We start from the raw sequence: 20,354 nt of genomic DNA, 5'->3' as shown, positions 1-20,354 counted from the left end.
CTGTGGCAATGAAAGAGAAGCAACAATTCTGTGAGCAGGGACAGAAGTTTGACATCCACAGATGCACAAACTCACAATGTGGCATCATTTCAAATTAGATTAAAACACCATATAATTTTAGATCCACTTGAGTGTTACTTGCGCCACTTAGTTTCCACGGTAACGAGGAAGGGTATATTTAGAGAACACTAAACTGAGAAAGAAGGGGGGGTAAAAAAAGGTGTTAATAATCTTGATGGAGCAATTACAATTAGTCAAAGTCAAATAGTAAAGATCAAAACATCTCATCTGCTTACAGTCGAGGGTGAGAGAAAGCTCAAGAACAACCACCCAGCTCATTCAGCACCACTTCTGACACTTGCGTCATTCAGTATTTAGTGGCATTACTGATTCATATGGTGCAGTAGAGGTTGCACTCGAGCTACTCATCAAGGGGGGTTCAGGGAAAATACAGACGTCAATGAGGAAAGGATTTTTTATTCCTGAGTTTCATATGTTGAGCTGCTGAACAGCAACCACGTAACGCGCTGTCAAACAGAACTTGAAAACACAATAAATACATACATGTTCGGGCCCATAAATATTTGGACATTTTTACTCTGGATTTGAAATGTATTTGTGAATGTATTTGACATTAAGTGATCAGGGAGTGATTGACATGTCGGGTCTAATTCAAGAGGTTTCGCAATAGTACTGCATTAACATTCTCTGAAATATTTTTACATCGTCCTCTTACTTTCACAAGCCCAGAAGTAATTGAGCTGACTGAAATGCAGCCTGTTACCAAAAAAAAAAAAAGGGTCTGAATTCACAACTCCTGTTTTTGTATTTGGTAGTTGTTCATATGACTTGTCAATGTGGGTCCAAAATAGCAGTGATTCAGGAGAAAGAGGACATTGTTAGGCTGAAAAATACAAATTTAGACCCACTTGAGAGAAAACTTTGTCACGTCAGCAATTTGTGGAATTGCCCAAAAGAGTGAATGCACTGATCAGCTTATCAACAATGAGACGCATGGAAGCCACTGCTCAACATGTAACCAAGTCAAAAACCCTCAAAGATGCACACGTATTACGAGTCTGGATTCAGAGGATTTACCTCAAGATGTGAACCACAAAGTGGTAACGCTTGCAAACAGAAAAAGAAGGAAAAGTTTCGAAAGAAAAAAAAAAGATCAATGGTATTCACTGACGATGTTACTGTGGACAGATGTAGCAGGTTGAATCCATGAAATAGAAATATAAACCCTTTGCACAATGTTTGGTCAAATGCCATAAAAGTGGTTGGAAAAGGGACAACAGAAAGTTTTCTGTTAAAGAGTTTTAAAATGGCTTAAATATGATATACTCGTCATGAACCCACAGAGAGAGAGAGTCTCTAAACTCAAGAACAGTTTCTGCTGAATAAGCTGAATACAATATATATGTAGCAAAAATATTTTTTAATAATTCATTCAAGGTGGACATCGTAAATCGTAAGATTTAGATCAGGATATTATAAATGACACTGATTGTTTTCATTACCTGCTTTACACTCTTCGACACTGCTGCTCCTTTTGTGAGACATTGTGTTTGTCGGGCATTAATCCCTAAAATGGCTGCGGGATTTATTCTTTCTTCTGTGGAGCAGCATCACGGTGAAGTACCCCAACCAACCAGTAGGAGTCCCTCATTTCAGCACCAAGGACAACCCTCCCCGAGTTTCTGCTGAGGCAGTTTTCAATTAGATATTTCTGGTAATATAAAACTGAATTTTTCATCTCTCATAATTAAGATTGCCAAGTTAAAGTCGTTGGGCCGCTCTGAGTTTGGAGGAGCGCCCTCGAGGATTCTCTCTGACATCATCTTTTTCAGGGGTGATCACTTTTCTTCTCAGAGGAAGCCAGTGGACACTTTTCGCGTCTCTTTTCTCGCCCTCCAGCTTTTTCTTTCTGCCCTCTTGCTTCTTTGGGCCGAAGTGGTACTGGTCCAGATTGGACAAGTCATCTCCCTGCAGGAAACGTTTGACCAGTCTGTCCTCTAACGAATGAAATGTGATCACGCAGAGACGCCCTCCAGCTTTTAGTGCATCCTGGGCAGCCCGCAGGCCTGCGTGCAGTTCATTCAGCTCATCATTCACGAAGATGCGCAGAGCCTGGAAGGTCTTAGTGGCCACATGTGCAGGTCGGTGGAGTCGGTCTTTTCGTGCATAGATGACAGCAGCAGGAAATGCTCCTAGAAACAGGAAATGGAAGTGAGTGGATCTTGTAAAAGCTGCCTGTAAGTAATGCACTACATTTTGTCTTAGAGTATGAAAAGGTTGAATACGGCACACAGAAAGAGAAAAAAACATACATACTACGCAGTGCTAAAATAAATGTTTTGTCTGATCTCATACTTGAGCGTTCGACTGATAAAAGACTCATTCAGGAAGACTGTCCCTGTTGTCTCAGCTCACTTTGTCTGTGAAACAAATCAGATCTTACCACAGTCTCCTAAACCAATCCTTTCACTGCTGTCCCTCTCCCTGAAGCTGTCATCTCAAGGCCACACTGATGCAACCCTGCTGCACCCACTCATTCAGGCTGACTAAACTTTAACAAACAACATTTCAAACTCAAAGTGCAGCCATTTTAAGGGAGGATGTGTTACAATGTTCTGCTGAGAAAACCCGCATCCTGGCATTAATATGGATGTCACTTTGACACTTTGCATCTACCTAAACATTGTTGCTGAGCAGTCACATCACATATGGCAACAGCATCCCTCTTACCTGGCAGGACTGCAGTTGACATGGCAAAAAGGAAGAAAAGGGTGGTGGCTTTTCTTTGAAATGAGTTAAAACCATTCTCTCATTTGAGAAATTAATCAAACATTTAAGTCTGATGCTTTTCAGTCAACCATAAAATGGTGTATGTGTCAAGTATGAAGTGAAAGGTGCTGAAATGAAGGTATAGCAGTAAGGGACGTTAGCCATAGATCCTAGATTCAAGGGATCCACGGCTAACGTCCTTCTTCCAGACACTCCGGGGAACCCTCAGATGTTCTTTGTCCACGCCCCGAGCAGAGCCTATTTTGGTGGAGTTAGGAGGACATATCAATTCTAGGTGGGTGATCATAATTATAAGGCTAATCATTGTCTGTATTTTCAGCTGTGATGTTTTCAATGAATGTAACAAACTATAACAAAGTAGGATGACTCTTCCCTGAGCGTCTCTTTGAATAGCTCATTAAAGTTGAATGATCTGTTCAGGTATTTCTAATTCCTGTCATTCCAGTGGATGATTTCGTGGTACCACCAACTTAAACATTTTTGCAGACCAAACACATCCCCGCCCCCTCCCCAAAGCAGGGCAGGGCCCCTCAGTAACATAACAAAGATCCTAGGCCATTGACCTGGCTTCCAAACACCATACATCAAAACCTGATTAACCATTTTGAGATTTACTGATATGGAAACCAGGGGTTAAATATTCTCTGGATCTCCATCTGTCAGGAGAACTAAATATTTTTTAAGAATCAAACAAATCCAGCTGCCTTTAACTTAATACTCATACGTACACCGTTTTCTGATTCTGAAATACATCAGACATAACAGTCTGATTGATAAAAGTAAATTGAGAGAAAATACACCGTTTCGCAATTAACGAAAAAAAATTCAGCTTTATGAAAAACATACAATCCAATATCAGGAGTTGAGAAAGAGCTACAGTTGGACTGAGCGGCAGGTCCATCAGCGGCACTGTGCGGAGCAGATGGAGGGTGGAGAAGGTGTTGTTATGGCTTATGTGTCACTAATTATGTGTCACTGTCAAATTCAAGTTAAACCTTAGTATACTGTAAAGACATTTGTCACCCCGCTCACAATACTACTAAAAAATTATTGTGTGTGCTGTGCGTTCTAAACCTAATGCACTCAGCCTTGACTGGCCGGGGGGGGCAGTTATTAAAAGTTATAAAAAAGACATTATTTTATAAAGAAGACATTATAAAAAAGAAATAATGACTCCAATTTTTGAGCCAACAAACTGCGTGTGCAATACATAGGAAGGTATTAGGAGTGGTAGAACACAGCACTTGTGTGACTCGACCAACTCATAACCTCTAAACACAAACGACCAAAAGAACAATGCACTTATAGAGACCCAAAGAGAAACTGCAAGAAATAGAGAAGTGAGTGATGTGGCATTTCTCTCCTCCTGCGCTAAACAGCCCAAGGTGTGACTCACACTGCAATCAATACAATGCCTGCACGGCAAGGACCAGCCCTGGTCTGGCCTCACCAAGCCATGTGCTCTCTCTGTCTCTAATTCATCTTTCAAAGGTCCTACGGGCAGATCCGCAGAGAAAAGAAGAGATTAGGATGTGTACATAAAAGGGGAAATCAGGTAGTTAGGAGTGAACCACAACACTGAGACTGTTTAACACAGATGTAGAGAAAAGAAAAAAAAAACTATCATGGCTTTGTATTTACTCTTGCTCTGTGTTATGTCTGTTCTTAAGTTGCTGCATTTCATGTTTTTGTCGCACTCCAGAAAGGCATGAACTAATGTATGCAACAACAGGCTATTTAGAGAAGACAGAGAGTGTGTTCAGTGTTTTGGGCTGAAGATTGTTCATAACAAAATAAATTCAACAGAAAACTATCAATGTAACTTGGTTTGAGCACAGGGAATTACAGAAACCCTGCTGGACTGATGAGAATAAAGTGGGATCACCACAAATTTGTCAAATTTATGCTCAGTGTCAAACCGTAAGGTTGCCCAGTCTAATTTATTTGAGTCTACTTGAATTGGGTTCTGCTGGAACCTGAAAGAGCTGGTAGCTTTTTGGCATTGGTTGGGAGTTTAACCGGAGATGTGAGAGCTAGATTGTTGCAACAGCACACCAGGGTCGTTTGCTTACAATGTTGTCTAAATGACGTAAAGTCATGTACAAACTTAAGCGCCATCCCTCTGAATGAGTTAACACAAATTGTGTTCTATGCTTACATCCTGGATCAATAAGCACTTCCTGGACATGGGTTGGTGCTTACAACATGGGATTCTCAGCTGCACAACAACCTTACCAATCAACTCAATCTCAACCTGAGTCGAGACGTGACAGTACTGAAGATACACAAAGGCTTGGAGTTGATATAAAATGTAACACGGACAGTACCACTTATAAGTTTGGACCACTTATTCAAGATGAGTGGGTTAGTGTGTCCAAACTTTTGACTGTACAGTATGGACCAGGGATAAATCATTCGGAACTCCCTGAAGCACCTGGCACCATTCAGCACTGTTCTGCACCGTTAGCATTTAATCTGTACACTGCGGGCCGCACTGATTGTCCATGTTGGTGGTTGCAACATTAAAGCGACATTATTCAACCAACAGACGGAACCTGACAGCGAACCAGTGAGGAAAAGACTGCTTATGAGGGCAATGAAGAGACAAATTCAACTTTCAGACACTGGATGTTTTTTATGTCTTGCTAAAAACCATCAGCTCTTTATGCCGCCAGAATTTCCCTGTAAAGCAGCATTCGTGTCGGAACAAGTTCAGCTTTTAACTCAGGTCATGTTTCACAGTCAATGGGCTACTGTGCTTCAGAGGGTAAAGGCATGCTTAATCAAAACTGATGCCTTGGGTTGCTTTGGCATAAAAAATTCTCGTAAGTCGGTCTTAGATTTTCATGTTGGAGGGAACCCCTGATAACAGGATCTAGCCGCTCAATCCACAGACTTCTGACTGAATACTGTCTCAGTTACTGGGAAACCAGTGGGGCAGACAAATAAAACGCTAAAAGTCCAACCCTGAATTTCAATGGCTGGAAAAAAGAATGTTCTACACTATGTTGTTTAACGAAGTAGTCCTTCATCCAACACAATTCACTCTGCCTTTTTTAATTTTCCATGTGTGCCTGTTAAGATTATTCACGTATTGTTTGCCGGCTCCGACTGGAAACAAGCTGGTGAGTCACATCATTTCAGCCTTTGTCAGTCAGATATGATTCACTAAGTTGTTTAAATTACTCCTGATGCGCTTCAAATCATCTTTGAAACGGGTAACAACCCCCTCAAGCTAGCATATCAATCATTTTCGGGGATCAATCTGGCGGGAAGTTTTTTTTTTCCAATTTCGACCATTTTCATTCATCTTTTCGCATCAATACTTTTTTCAAAAGCAAATAAAACTGGACAATGGAAACCCAGCCAATGTTTACATGGTTTACATGGGTACACATTGTTTACAAAGCCCTGTTATTCACAAAGACATGCTTCTGAATAGGACTGCATGCTAAATTTGTATGTACCTCAACAACTGAATTAAACTCACAACAAACGCTGATATGGATAAAATGTAACATCTTGTCTGCTCATATGTTTATAGCTAGAAATATGCAGCAATTTAAATAGATAATATGCAGCCGTGCAGTGTTTAACAAACATCAGCTGTGATGAATGAGAAAAACATTAAACCACGAAATCTTTCTTCTACTACTCAGTACCACAAGCGAACGCACAAGCCTTCATTATTAGTCCTGAGACTGTTTTCCTGAACGCGTCACTGTCACAATTGGTCATAGAGCTCCCCCTGGAACTTTCTCAAATCAAGACCTCTTGGACTATTGCAAATAAACACTAGTGTTAACTCGGCTTTCTCTTCAAAGGAGATCAAACAGCTGCTCTTACTCACACCTGTTCTCCCTGGGTGACACTGACGCACTCGCTGTTCTGTTCAATCGCTGTTGCAACGACATCTTGCATCTCAAATCTGGCGTCATATGGCTAAAAACACTTGGAAAAATAACAACAAAAAAAAAACAACAACAATCATTGGAGACAAATAACCAACCCCTGCTGCTCGAGCGTGTCACTTCTGTGAGCGCGTGTGGGTGTTTGCATTTGTGTCAGGTGTACGTCTTTATTTGCCGGCAAAGAAACGAGGGGAAAGAGGGAGTGTGGAGGGAGAGACGGGCTGCTGCATGTGAGATACTGTTCTCTGGGCATTAACCACATTCTGTTCCAGCCACCTCCAACTCTGTCTTTGCCTCATCTCTATCTCTCATAGGAAGGTGTGGAATAAAAGCACCAAAAAAAAAACGGAGGCAGAGCAGAGGATGATGACTGAGATCACAGTCAGCGTAATTTTCTGGGACTCGTGTCCCACTGGGAGACAGCCTTAATAACTCCACTCGTGTTTTATTTCCCCTTGCAGCCTCCAGAAGGCTGTGGGGAATTAATCAGTGGAGTATGTAGCTACCTGCAACCACACTGGCCAGCTGCTGTGTCCGGGTGATGGGGTTGACACGGCGTGCCTCCACAATGGCTGAAGCTATTTTCCTGGAGTGTCTTTCTTCCCCATATGCGAAGAGGATGGATGCTAGAGCCTGTTGATCTAAGGTATTCACAACGTCAGCAGCGCAGGGCATGTCGGGGTACCTACGCACAAAGAGAAGCCCAATTAAGCCACTTGACGTCATGTCTTTGCTGACAGTGGCAAATCCTGACAACTCTGAGACAGAGCTGAAAACCTTTATGGTTGACAGTTCTGAATAGAATGATTGTGAGGCAAGGGGAAGAAAAAGTGCAGCTTGTGCAACAGCTTTTAATGAGGTTATGTTGTCTGGTTGCTTTGCAGATTTTGCTGACGCTGGAAGATAAACTAGATATATTTTTGAAAATGCTCAAGAAGCATTGTGTTGCTACACATTAAACTTGATTAATGATAAAAACAAGTCAGCATGTTTCCCCATCAGCTTTTGTATTACCCAGTAACGTTTCAGTAATAATACACATCCGTGATCTGTAATTTGTTTTTATTCACATCCAACAGCACCATCAGAAAATATGGTTAGGATTACATTTGTGGTGAGATACACTTCATGGCTAAAAACGAGATGCAGTGTTGACAGGAGATGGGTCATCAAAGTGGACTTTGGTTTTATCCACCCAATTATGCCATTTCCACACGTGAACAACAGAGAATGTCTGGTAAATGTGCAGAGAATTAGGTTTGGACTTTCTCGGCAGTTTCCCATTTACCCATCCACTTCCCTGAAAGGGATTCTCCGTCTGACATGCATTCTCGCTGTGGGAAATACTTTGGGGTAGAGCCTGGATAACGGCACAGGGGGCAGGATATGAGGCAAAATGATGCTGCAGTTTTGTTCAGATTATGTTCGAGAATGGCAGATTAGGAGCTCCCTGCCTGCCCATGACAACCTTAGTTTTGTCTGTGTTGTTATTAACATTTCATACAATATATTTGGTCGTATCCACAGTGTTGATAAGCAAACGGAAAGCAGCATAATGGTCGTACTGCCTCGCTCTGTCAGTCTCCAGAGTTATGCATTCCCTGCATAACACGTCTACAAACCTTCAGAGCTGAAGTGGATGTGTGAAAACACCCGTATTCTACCAATGAGACTTTACAACGGAAGGCAACTTTGCTTTATTTTGCGCATGAAAACAAAACTGTCAAGAAGACAAACAGTCGGTTGTTTTAAAGTTACCATTAAACAGCAAGCATACAGAGTGCTTACCAAGCAGCATCCTCTGAGGGTGAAAAAGACATAGCCAGTATGTGAAGTGTTTACAACCAACAGATAACATCATGGTGGCTCAATCTTCTATAAACACTCAATGACATTTACAGTATGGGTTTCTTTTTACAGAAGCTAGGGAGGCCACGCCCCTCGTGGGGACTGGTCATTCCCACAACGTAGGCCGCAATTCTGCACCGGAGCAGTCGTATTAATAAGTGTCGCTCGACGCCGGCGTGCCGATCTTGAGGGCAGAACAAAATTTGGCGTCGTTTTCGGACGTTCAGCTGTGTTTCACACCACCTTCATCTTCGCTTTCAGTGACAGTCGGCAAACAGCTCACAGGTGAATTACTGCCACCTTCCAGATCAAAGAGTGTTACACGCTTTGAGACATTACTACCATTTTGCCTAATGCTGATGTACATTTGATAAAGGAAATAAGTATAATGGCAGGTTTCGTTTTAATGACAGTTTATCCTGCACATACTTGTACCCCTTATTTATTGATTTCTGTTATTTGCATGTGATTTAGAAAGCAAACAAGACTTGTATTGCTCTCCAATTGTGACTTCATCCTACTATTATGTTAGGGTGTCAGTAGACTTTATTCTGTAAATAATCATTTTTCTGTGCCTTTCTTTATCACTGTGTTGCTTTAAATAGCAGCTCATTTGTTAGATGATTCACACGAAAGGGCTGTACTGGGTTTAGGATCCCACGGGACTCACGTCACAGAAATGTGCAGTGATGGTCAGAAATTCAGCGGGAGCAAGTGGGAAGATCAAGAAAAAAGTCCCCTGCAAGACTACAGTAAAGAATCACATAGAATCTCTTTTTATAGATACAGCTTTAAAATAAAGCATATTCTTTAGGACCAATGTCAGCCCCTGTTGTTGGTATCACATTTTGACTACACCACTTTTCTTTGTTATTATTGCGCCAGTGAGCACTGAAAGAATTTAAGGGGATCAGTGGCTCTGATAATCCAGCAGCTCCCAACGTAAGAACAGATGTATGTTGCAAATCTCTTACCCGTCTCCATCCATTCTCATGTCCAAGGGCCCATCCTTGCTGAGGGAGAAGCCTCTCTCCGCCTGATCCAACTGCATGGAGGAACAGCCGGCATCCAACAGGACAGCATCAATGCTGCCTGGCTTAATGTTCATGTTAGACAGCAGGGCTTCGAGTTCGCTGAACCGGCCGAGCAATGGTTTCACACGACCACTTGAAAAAGAAAAAGGGGGGGAAAGAGATTATGAAAAAATAAAACAAATGCATGCATGCGGGTGCAAATTACATTAATTTATTTTCTCAGCTGAATGTTGTATTTCATTATGCAACTAATCTCGTCCATTTTCCAAACCCATTAGTCCCGTTTAGTGTCATGGTATCAACAGGGGAAAGCAAAACCTCCCAGGTCCCCCTGTCTCCAGCTTTCTGGGAGATCCCTAGCCCCTCCCCAATGGATTGGCCCCAAAGAAGAAAAAAAAAAAAACAGCTCCAGTGAGTATACCATTTTTCTTTTTTTTCCTCCACTTACTGTTTCTATTCACACCTTCAAAATACAAATCAAAAAAATCAAACAAAGACCCAGCTACCGTCAGTCTCCAGCATGACCTTAAACTGCTTACTTTTTGTTCACTTTAAATTGTATAAATCTCACTGTACCACAAAATTCTGACTCAGCCATTAATGCCCACAAGGGACACAGCGTATTGGATGCTGTGGTGGTCAAGTAAGCTTGATGAAGCATGAGGAGATGCAGCAGCGACTGTGACAACAAAGGAGTGGAACAGAGAAAAAGAAAGTTTTCTGATTATTGCACAGCATTCGAATCACTAATGAAAATACCCACAACTCATCACAACACAACACTGCAGGTAAGTGCGGCATTGCTGACTTCTCTAAGTGGAGCTGAAGAGCACTTTCTCCTCTTCACTGTGGCTTCTCCGCTCCGTTTCCTGTAGCGAAGGAGATTTTGAAACTGCGCCACACGGCGAGAGGAAGTTGAGAAGAATCACACTCGAAATGAACGGTCGGTCTGCGAGTTTATCCCAGTGATTGACATCCAGAGAATCACGTGAACCCAAATATAAACTAGTCGTTATGTTTACATCTCATTTTACACATACAAACCGACCATTAAGCACAAGCAGTTTGATCCTATGCCACCGTATGTAATAGAGATCAGCAGTCATAGTTCTTTCACTTATTCCAACCTCTAGACCCCAACTGCTGCTAAACAGGAATAGTAAATCGAGTTCTCGCCTCAAATTTCAGTGCACAAACCTTTGTACAATCGTGAAAGAATACAGTAAACCTAAAGAGTTTGATGGGAGACCAACTCAACTGACAGCAGCTGGATTAGCTTCTCTGTGAACCTAAAAATGATAGTTTCTTTTGTTTGGAAGCAAACCGTCTTAGCTATTCTGTTGAGATCCCTCTTCATCCTTGACAGAGAAAGACTGTGCACCAACTTCCTCCTGCACAAGTGGTGAGATCCTTACCACATTCATGCATTTTTCATGTGACCTTTTAACATTGTTTAAACAAATATGATGGCAGAAGAAAGCAACAAGACCTAGCATCTATACATAAGGAGCAAAAGTTATTCTGCAGCTTTCTCCATCTTCCATATATTCAGATATGAAAATAGGTTTATTGGCGAGGTTATTAACCCTTCAAAAAGATAACAGACCAAAATATCACACTAAATCACAGTCTCTAAATGACAACTCAATTTATATAAAACAGACTCCAGCAAAAAGCTGAGATGCTCCTACTTATTCAGCACTTTGTTGAAAGAGTTGAGGTTGGGTTTTAATGTCAAAGGGGAACTAAACAAAGGGATTTTTATTTTTGTGTTTCTTTTAAGAGATCCTAGCTAATTTCCATTCAGTGCATTGTAATATGATAGGAGGACTTAATTTCAGTGTAGCCGTCCTTATCAGATAACAGTTAATAAAATGATTGGAATTTTTTGCAATTTCTTTTTCAGCTGTTGCACCAAGCTGACTGGCAGGAAACATGGCCCTAACGAGAGAGCTGTCAGTGGAAACAATGGAAAGGATTGGATTGGAAGTCCCTCAAGAAAGTGATTCAGCTCGGAGAGTGGCCAAAGATGTTGGCTGCTCCCAGTCAGCTGTGTCTAAAATTTAGGCCAAGTCCAAACAAAACAGGAATGTTGAAAAGGGAAACATACAGGTCAATACAAGGACAATATCAAAGCATCAGGACAATAAATAAATAAAAGCAAGATGCCTTGAAAATAGAACATTCACAGTAAATGCACAGTTGTACATTAATACTTTAATACTATCACTACACAATCTGGACGCAAATGGGCAGCGGACGCATTCGTGACTCAGGCAGAAAACCTCCTGAGGTTGAAGGACATCATCGACAACCCATGTATTGGGCGCCAGGGACTCGGAACAACCCATTTCCAGCAGTGGGGGTAAGCAGACAAAAGGCAGAGGAAAAACATGGTCCAAGCTGAGATCCGACAGCTAGAGGAGGAGGGAAGAATGTCTCGAGCTGTGGCGCTTGGATCACAGGGGGCCTGGACGAAGTGGGACCTGCCAAAACGTAAGATCACCTGGCCGGAACTCGGCGACTGGAGCCCTTCCGTATCTTGTTCCTGCTCCCTTCAGTGTATGACACCCTCCCAACACCAACAAACCTGTGCAGGTGGGGGCTGAGGGAGGGCCCTCTGTGCATGCTATGTGGAGAAAGAGGAGCAATGGCGAACATACTGGCTGGATTTAAGACTGCTTTCAGCAAAGGAAGATATCGATGGCGCCATGACAAGGTCCTTAGGACACTGGCCCACACACGCCTAGCACCATCCACCCAATTCGTCAGAGCGGGGGAGAGACCACCATCCTCCAAGAAAACCATGAACGGCCTTCTGCACACAGCACCATCATGGGAGATGAAGGTCAAACTGGGGAGAAAACACCATATTCCCCAGGTTGCCCAAACCTCCCTGAGCCCTGACGCAGTCATATGGTCCAAGGTGGCCAAGAAGATCATCCTGATCGAATTAACGGTCCTTGGGAAGATGGATGCATTGAGGCCTCAAAATGTAAGATCACCAAATACCAGGACCTGGTCCAGCAATGCAGAGACAAAGGGTGACAAGCCTGGCTATTCCCGCTGTAGGTCGGCTGTAGGGGCTTTACTGCAAAGTCGGTCTGGAGGGCCCTTACAGCGCTGGGGATGGCAGGAAGGGAGAGGAAGATGGCTGCTCGCAGGTTGGGCGAGGCAGCGGAGAGAGCCTCTTGCTGGCTATGGAGGAGGAGGGAGGAGTTAAGCTGGAAGCCAGGAGAAGATGGGCAGTGACTGGCCATCACTGCCGACCCACCATCTGGAGGGCGTTGTGGTTCAGGGTCGAATCCCTTGAGGAAAGTTTAGACGTCACCTGACGACATCTTCTCCTGGCCGAAAGCGTGAATCACTTCTCGTGTGATGAGGTCATTTGCTTTTAGACTTTTGCTCACTTTCACTCATTGATTTTTATTATTGCTTTCGTGTCTTTTTTTTTGGATGTTTCATATATTTTATTGATTCATGTTTCTCTTATATTATTTTTTGTTTGTTTTAGCATTGGATGAAAATACTTACGATTCACCGTTTGTTTTTTAGTATTTATGTAAGCCTGAGACGTGGCTGTTGCAAATTGTGTGGCTGCTGCCATGGCCAGGGCACTCTGAGAAAAAGAGGTTTTTAATCTCAACGAGCTCTTCTGGGTTAAATGAAGGTTAAATGAAAAAAAATAAATAATAGATAAAATTTTAGCATGAAGCACCCTCTATCCACTTGAAAAATCTATGGTCCATGGCAGGGCTCCATTCTGCCAAACTGATCTGTAAAGCGCTATGCAAAAATGCTGGAACCTGAGTGATTAAGAATATTGTCAAAATGATTTTAGTTGTTTTAAAAGCCTGGGAAGGTGCTATGAAGTCAGTTAGTTTTAACTAAGAAAATGGCTGCAATAATATTTGACTTTTGTTTTTGTTGTTTTTAGGTAAGATTGTTAAAGCTTATTTAAATTAAAAAGAGATTGATTATATCAGTGCTTTGTTTATCTGTTTGTTGTTAAATTAAAAAAAAAAAGCTGAATGAATGTCCTTCAAGTGTAGCGATTCCATCATTTTCAAGAGGTTGTAATTTAGCCCTAGAAAGGTATGGACATATTGTTCTACGCACCTGGCTCTGTTGCATATGTGTTTTTGGGGGGGGCAGAGTATCTAAATGATTCATGCAGACTGATTTACAAAGCTGCGAGCTTACAATTAACTAATGACTTCACTCTTGTTAATGGCCAAAAAACAGGCTTTGCTTAAATTTTTTAACTTCACACTGCTTTAATAGTTGCTGCAGGGAACGAGGAAGCTCAGGTTTTTGTGCAACACTGGCGAGAGGAGAGAGCGTGTGACAAAGGCGAATCTCCCTCCATGCAAATTTAATCAGAAAACTAGAAAAAGGCATTATTAGAATGACTGTTAATCCATGTTATCCTCAATTAAGCAGAGGGAATAAAAGACAACCTGAAATCTCTGATTAGAAGGAGTCGTGCATCTTTTTTTTTTTCTGCTGCACCAAAACTTTTTACATGTTTTCACGTTTTGTTCCATCTTTTATTTATGTACGTTTTATCTTTATAAAACCATCATTTCTGGAGCTGGGACATCGTCTTATACATTTTCACCTGGATTGTCCCTGAGTACAGAGGATAATGGTTACAGTGGCTGCTGGTAAGTCCAAAAGGCTTTCTTTACAATTAATTCAATGTTAGGCTTTAGTGGCTCTTCTTCACTTATGCGTGCTGTCTTGAACAATTGCAAACGATAAAAAGTTTTTTGTTTTTTTTTTTAAATCGAAAACACATCTCGATCGAACGGGTATCATGCTTATATGTCCCGTGTTGTAACAAGAAACAATCCGTGTCGTTAGTGAACTACATCCTCCAGGTTATAAACAGGTCTGATCTCTGTTCTAATTTGTGCTGCTCCTGGTAGAATGCTGTGGTCATAATCAGAATGAGCTGGTTGCATCCAAGTTAGTGAATCAATTCAGGATGTCACCTGCAGAACTGCACCCTCCCATCGGTGCTGTTTCGTGTTAGCCGGTAACAGTAAATGAGGGCTTTACCATAGTCTCTATATTACTTATAAACTTGCTCAAACTTGCTCTGACACTTAATGTTCTGTGTTAGTCCACTGTGTCTTCGGTTGTGTTTAATGTACTGACGTCATATCTACATCAACAGTGTTGCTCTCTACATTTTGCACTTTGTTTAGCTTGCCAGCTCTTGATGTGGCATCAGTCAATTTTATGCTAGGAACTTGGCTTCTTATCGCACAGCGATGCAGTTCATGGTTTTAAATTGGTGTTTGTTGTCCCTTCTTTTCCTGTTTCGTCCTGTTAAAAGGGAGTCGTTTCTCTCCAGTCGTCCCGTGCATGCTCAGGTTGGGAGATTGGATCAAAGAGAAGTTTCGGTGCAATCTGTTGGTTTCCTTAGCAAGGCTACTTTTTTTAATTGGCTCTGTATGTATGGAATTAACTAATTTGGAATTTAGTGAATTGGATTTGATTTGATTACAATGAAATGGATTCTACTTGGCTTGAATTGGATTGTGTCTTTAAAGTGCCTTGAGATGACATTTGTTGTAATTTGGCGCTTGATCAATAAAATTGAACTGAATTGAATGGAAAGAAAACAGTTAAAGTGCATTAAAGTGATCACACCAAAGCATGTGAATTTTTTTCTCACAGAGCTGGGTCAAGATTTCTGGAGAGAAAAATTGTTGTTGAGGTTCTCAAATGTTGCAGAAAATGTTATTTACGTATGCAAGTATGTATGTATCTATTTGATTAATTCTACCAATTTGTTTTTGGTTCTTTAAACACCTGAAACCGAGTGCCATACATTTTCATTGTATTTGTTAGATAAGAGTCATTCGTGCAGCAGGCACCTCGGACACCCAGAAACTCACTCTAAGACAACCTAGTTAGATAAATAGCATTATGGGCAGAGAAAGAAGAAAAAAGTACATTTCATTTGAGGTTGAACTTTCCCTTTGAACGTATGCAGTGCACTTTCTTGTGCCTTGTTAAATCTGATGTCTCACCCATCTATGAAGCAACCTGTGCACACACATCGAGTCACTGTTCTCAACGCGTGAAGGAGAAGGCTAGTTGATTTTAGTGTATGCTTGTGTAAGCGCGACCACAATAAGCACTCCCCGCTGAAAGAAAACAACCTACAGCATTACTAATTACCTCTCCTTCCTCTTGTAACAAATGTAACCGTTTTTTTAGGTAAACTTCGATATGAATCTTTGTCCACGAGTTTGTGCATGAAACTAAACGGCTGTAAACTGGAGCTATTTAGAAAAATTATATATTGCTTTTTGTCTCAAAGTAGCGCCTGCTTCGATGCTCTGACGATGCCCGTTGGTCGGTTTTACGCTAAAAAAAACTTTTTTTTTTGACAGAAGATGATGAAAGCTTGTTGCAAGAGTACTTAATCAAAGTACAGACACTAGCAGCACCAGAATTCTAAAAAAAACAGTGTATTCTGCATCTGACCTGTTACTAGTTATCGCATGTTATTTATGGTTCTCGACGTAACAGGAGGGTGGCGTGACGGTGTAACCGGAGTACTTGTTCTTATCCATGTGTGCCCTGTAATGAGTAATTGGTTGCAGTATTCTTACTATTATTGACCGCTGTCTGACAGCCAAATTGCCTCCTGGGTACAACAGGACTGTATGCAGTTTTCCACAATTTGAACTCTTTATGAGCATTATGATGACTCTACCTCTCTCAAGATTAACTAGGGGCACCGAAGAAAAGAACACAAACTGGCAGGTCTTTTATTTCAAAACCCACTGATGACAAAACGGCAAGGGAGCACCTCACCCACGCTGCCAGGGCCTTCCTTTGCTCTGCTGTTTTTTTTTTTTTTACTATCCTTCACAGTGATTAGTTTGTTGAAAAATCTATAGTAAGCTTTGCTGTTTTCCCCTATAACCTATGCAATCCCTTGCTGTTACCGCCTCCTCAGTTGCACTCTTACCGACCACATCCATCCTCTACATGTTTTTTGTTGCACTGTAATTCTTTCTGGTGAGAGATTAGAAACTTTATCTTTTTAAATCGTCTTGGTTTTAAAATATTAAGTAACCCTGCATTCTACTTGGAGATTATTTACGCTGACAGCTGGAGGTCAAGCAGAGCTGCACTGATGACAACTTTGTTAAGTCCTCAAAGCTGTTTGCTAAATTTATCTGATGTTTGGTGCTGCATAAGGTAGCACACAAGTGAGCAAATTCCAGTCTTAGATTATACTCTTTTCTTTCCATTTCTCTGAGCCAGTACAGAACACATTTATTTAATTAAACCTTTTTAATCACATTTCTATGAATGCATCTGTAAATAAACTTTATAAGGACACAATTAGATGCAGAAAATTCAAACAGAAATCAGAATTCTTACAGTCAATGATTCTGAACTGATTTACAAATCTAAAAATACTGAATGCACGTTGCATATGCATGACATGCCTCTGGTTCTACTCAACAAGCGCAGTTGGTGGGAATCGAGTCTTCATTTCCTTTTCAGACGAGTGCAACATACTTGCAAATAAAGTTAATGTATCTAAAGATCTTTAATCATACACTTTTCTTAGAGTTTTCAAATTCAGTAAATGGCCGTCGTTTATACAAGCTAGCATATCAGCCATTTGGAGCTCTAAATCAAATTGTCAAATTTATAAGCCAAGTGCTACCAATTGTTTTTCCATTGAACAGTGACAGACTCGTCGGATTGTGGCTTAATATGTCAGCAGATTACAGCGACAGGAGCGAGACAGGGGAAAGGACGACTACTGAGGCCACGAGCCTCTGAACAAATAACTAAATAAGACTATTGCTGAATTCCTCACTTTAATGGTTTGGAGAATTGAAAGAAATTAAGCAGGCCCTCTATGTATTTTCTGACATGATACAGTCTACAATGATGCAGTGTCACTGCCAATAGACACATTGACAAAAATAAAGATCTTGGTCTCGTATTAGCTAGCTCACACTCAAACTCACATTAACAAAGAGCTTGAAAACACCTGCATTTCATTATGTGACTGCCTCACATGAAAAAAAAAAAAGTTTAATTGTTGGAAATAAAAAATCTGAAGCGCAAGTGTCCGTCCACCTGCTGGTGATGAATACACCTAGCACCAAAAAACTGCGACTTATTCCACAACATATTTTTGTGAGCCATTGAAGGATGTAAAAATATGCAAAACAGTTATATAACATGTCTAAATTATTAACTTCTTTATTTGGCTTCGAAACAGAGTTGGAGATATAAATGCCTTACGTAAGGTCTTATATTATTAAAGGGGACAATTTTCAGTGGTTTATGTGCTGAGATTCAAGTGTGGGCTCAAAATTGCTTCAGAGATCCAGGTTATTTTTAGTTGCAACTCCGACAACGTTGACATCAGAGCAATTCATTTTTTTGTTCTCCTGGTGTCTCGGTGAATGAGCCCAATACTGAGTAGGATTTTTGCTTCAAATTGCCCTGCAACCGTTTAAAGCTTCGCAGATTACATCGCAGAGTGATCGAAAAAAGAGGCGAGTATGCTAACTGAGCGTGAGAAGAGTCATTGATCTCAAGAAGAAACTATTTGGTGGGACAAGTTATGACTAAATAGCACGTAACTGTCTCCTTAGGTCTCCATTAGACTGTAAGAAAAGCATTTTTTTTCTTCTTTCTTTAAGTTCTTTTTTCAAACTTTCGACCCACGTGAAACTCCGCGTGAAAAAGCCAGTGCGAAAGTGTCTCCAATCAGAAACAACCTCCATTTTGTTGTTTTATCTTCTTACTCTCGTATCCTACAGAGCCAACAGGTCTGTAGACGACGCAGTCAACATGGCCCTCCACTACATCCTCCAGCACCTGGACTCCTCAGGAACCTACGCCAGGATCCTGTTTGTGGATTTCAGCTCTGCTTTCAACACAATCATCCCGGCTCTGCTACAGGACAAGCTCTCCCAGCTGAAAGTGCCTGACTCCACCTGCAGGTGGATCACAGACTTCCTGTCTGACAGGAGGCAGCACGTGAGGCTGGGAAAACAGGTCTCAGACTCCCGGACCATCAGCACCGGTTCCCCTCAAGGCTGTGTTCTTACCCCTCTGCTCTTCTCCCTGTACACAAACAGCTGCTCCTCCAGTCACCAGTCTGTCAAACTCCTGAAGTTCGCGGACGACACCACCCTCATTGGACTCATCTCTGGTGGGGATGAGTCCGCCTACAGGTGGGAGATTGACCATCTGGTGACCTGGTGTGGACTGAACAACCTGGAGCTCAACGCTGTGAAGACAGTGGAGATGGTGGTGGACTACAGGAAGAGCCCAGCCCCACTCACCCCCATCACCCTGACAGACTCCCCAGTCCACACTGTGGAGTCCTTCCGCTTCCTGGGCAGCATCATCTCTCAGGACCTCAAGTGGGAGCTGAACATCAGCTCCCTGACCAAGAAAGCCCAACAGAGGATGTACTTCCTGCGGCAGCTGAAGAAACTCAACCTGCCAAAGACGATGATGGTGCACTTCTACACCTCCATCATCGAGTCCATCCTCACTTCATCCATCACCATCTGGTACGCTGCGGCCACCGCCAAGGACAAGGGCAGGCTGCAGCATGTCATCCACTCTGCGGAGAAGGTGATCGGCTGCAATCTGCCATCTCTCCAGGACCTGTACGCCTCCAGGACGCTGAGGCGTGCAGGCAAGATTGTGGCCGACCCCTCCCACCCCGGACACAAACTTTTTGAGGCACTCCCCTCTGGCAGGAGGCTGCGGTCCATCAGGACCAAAACCTCCCGCCACAAGAACAGCTTCTTCCCCTCTGCAGTTGGCCTCACCAACAAGGCCCGCTGTACCCCACTGACATGACCCCTTATTCCCACTGACACTTTATATATTAACGTTCTGTCTCACTGTCTGTACAGAGTGCGTTACATTAACGCACTCTTCTTACAAATACTTTGCACATATTTTTACATTTTTTTACATTTATTATTACTTTATTCTATTATTATTATATATTTTTTTTGTCTTGTTCCTATGGCACCAAACAGACCAGGCCAAATTCCTGGTGATGTACAAATTACTTGGCAATAAAACCTTTTCTGATTCTGATTCTGATTCTTCCAACTTTTCTGGAAATGAGATTTGAAAACACAAATGACAAAGCGGGGGATGGAAATTTTCAAAGCAAGGTCTAATTCAGGTCACAGTCACAGGTATTTTCATGTTAATCCACCACACACTGGGATCACGAAATAAAAAGCGGACACTGAAATCTGCTAGACACCCGGCCTTGTTAAGCTATGCAAAGCCGAAGGATGCCACAAACTGTCTACAAGCGTCCTTTAAATCAGCCGAAGCATATAGTTTACTCAGATACTAAGATATGATACAATGACTTTCCTGAATGACGTGAAAAAATATATATATAAAAATATTATTTTGATAAACTATAAACTTTAATCTACACTTCTATCAAACCAGTTTTAACAGCATGCAAACAAAACAAAAAACATTGCTCACTTAATACTTCCTGTTATTTCATATTTTCTTGTTGATAAATGAAACACGCAGAGAGGACATCAGGAACATTCACAGCAACCTCAGTTTGAGCGCATGCTCATTCAACACAAAGCTGCCTCCTCACAAATCAAGCCTGAAATATTCCCTTGTGTTGACCTGCTTAGTTCCTTTACCTGCGTCACTGAAGCCTAAGACAAGATGCTGATTGATTGCTTTC

At 41.8% G+C, this 20,354-nt stretch overlaps 1 protein-coding gene across 2 annotated transcripts in view; it reads right to left on the bottom strand.

Annotated features, from left to right (window-relative positions):
• Positions 1-460: 460 nt before the first annotated feature.
• mettl15 (methyltransferase 15, mitochondrial 12S rRNA N4-cytidine) overlaps positions 461-20,354 on the bottom strand; it is a 55,667-nt gene continuing 35,773 nt past the window's right edge. For both annotated transcript variants that reach the window (XM_075455380.1, XM_075455459.1), the window contains 3 exons: positions 9,545-9,736; positions 7,229-7,407; positions 461-2,213 (listed from right to left, as the gene is read on the bottom strand). In XM_075455380.1, coding sequence (XP_075311495.1) covers positions 1,783-2,213; positions 7,229-7,407; positions 9,545-9,736 — 802 coding nt within the window. In that variant the 3' untranslated portion in view covers positions 461-1,782. The remainder of the gene's footprint in view (positions 2,214-7,228; positions 7,408-9,544; positions 9,737-20,354) is intronic.

Source organism: Odontesthes bonariensis, chromosome 1 (assembly GCF_027942865.1).
Source record: "Odontesthes bonariensis isolate fOdoBon6 chromosome 1, fOdoBon6.hap1, whole genome shotgun sequence".
Taxonomy (NCBI): Eukaryota; Metazoa; Chordata; class Actinopteri; order Atheriniformes; family Atherinopsidae; genus Odontesthes; species Odontesthes bonariensis.
The sequence above is the reverse complement of the archived record's forward strand: the minus strand, read 5'-3'. Positions and strand labels throughout refer to the sequence as shown.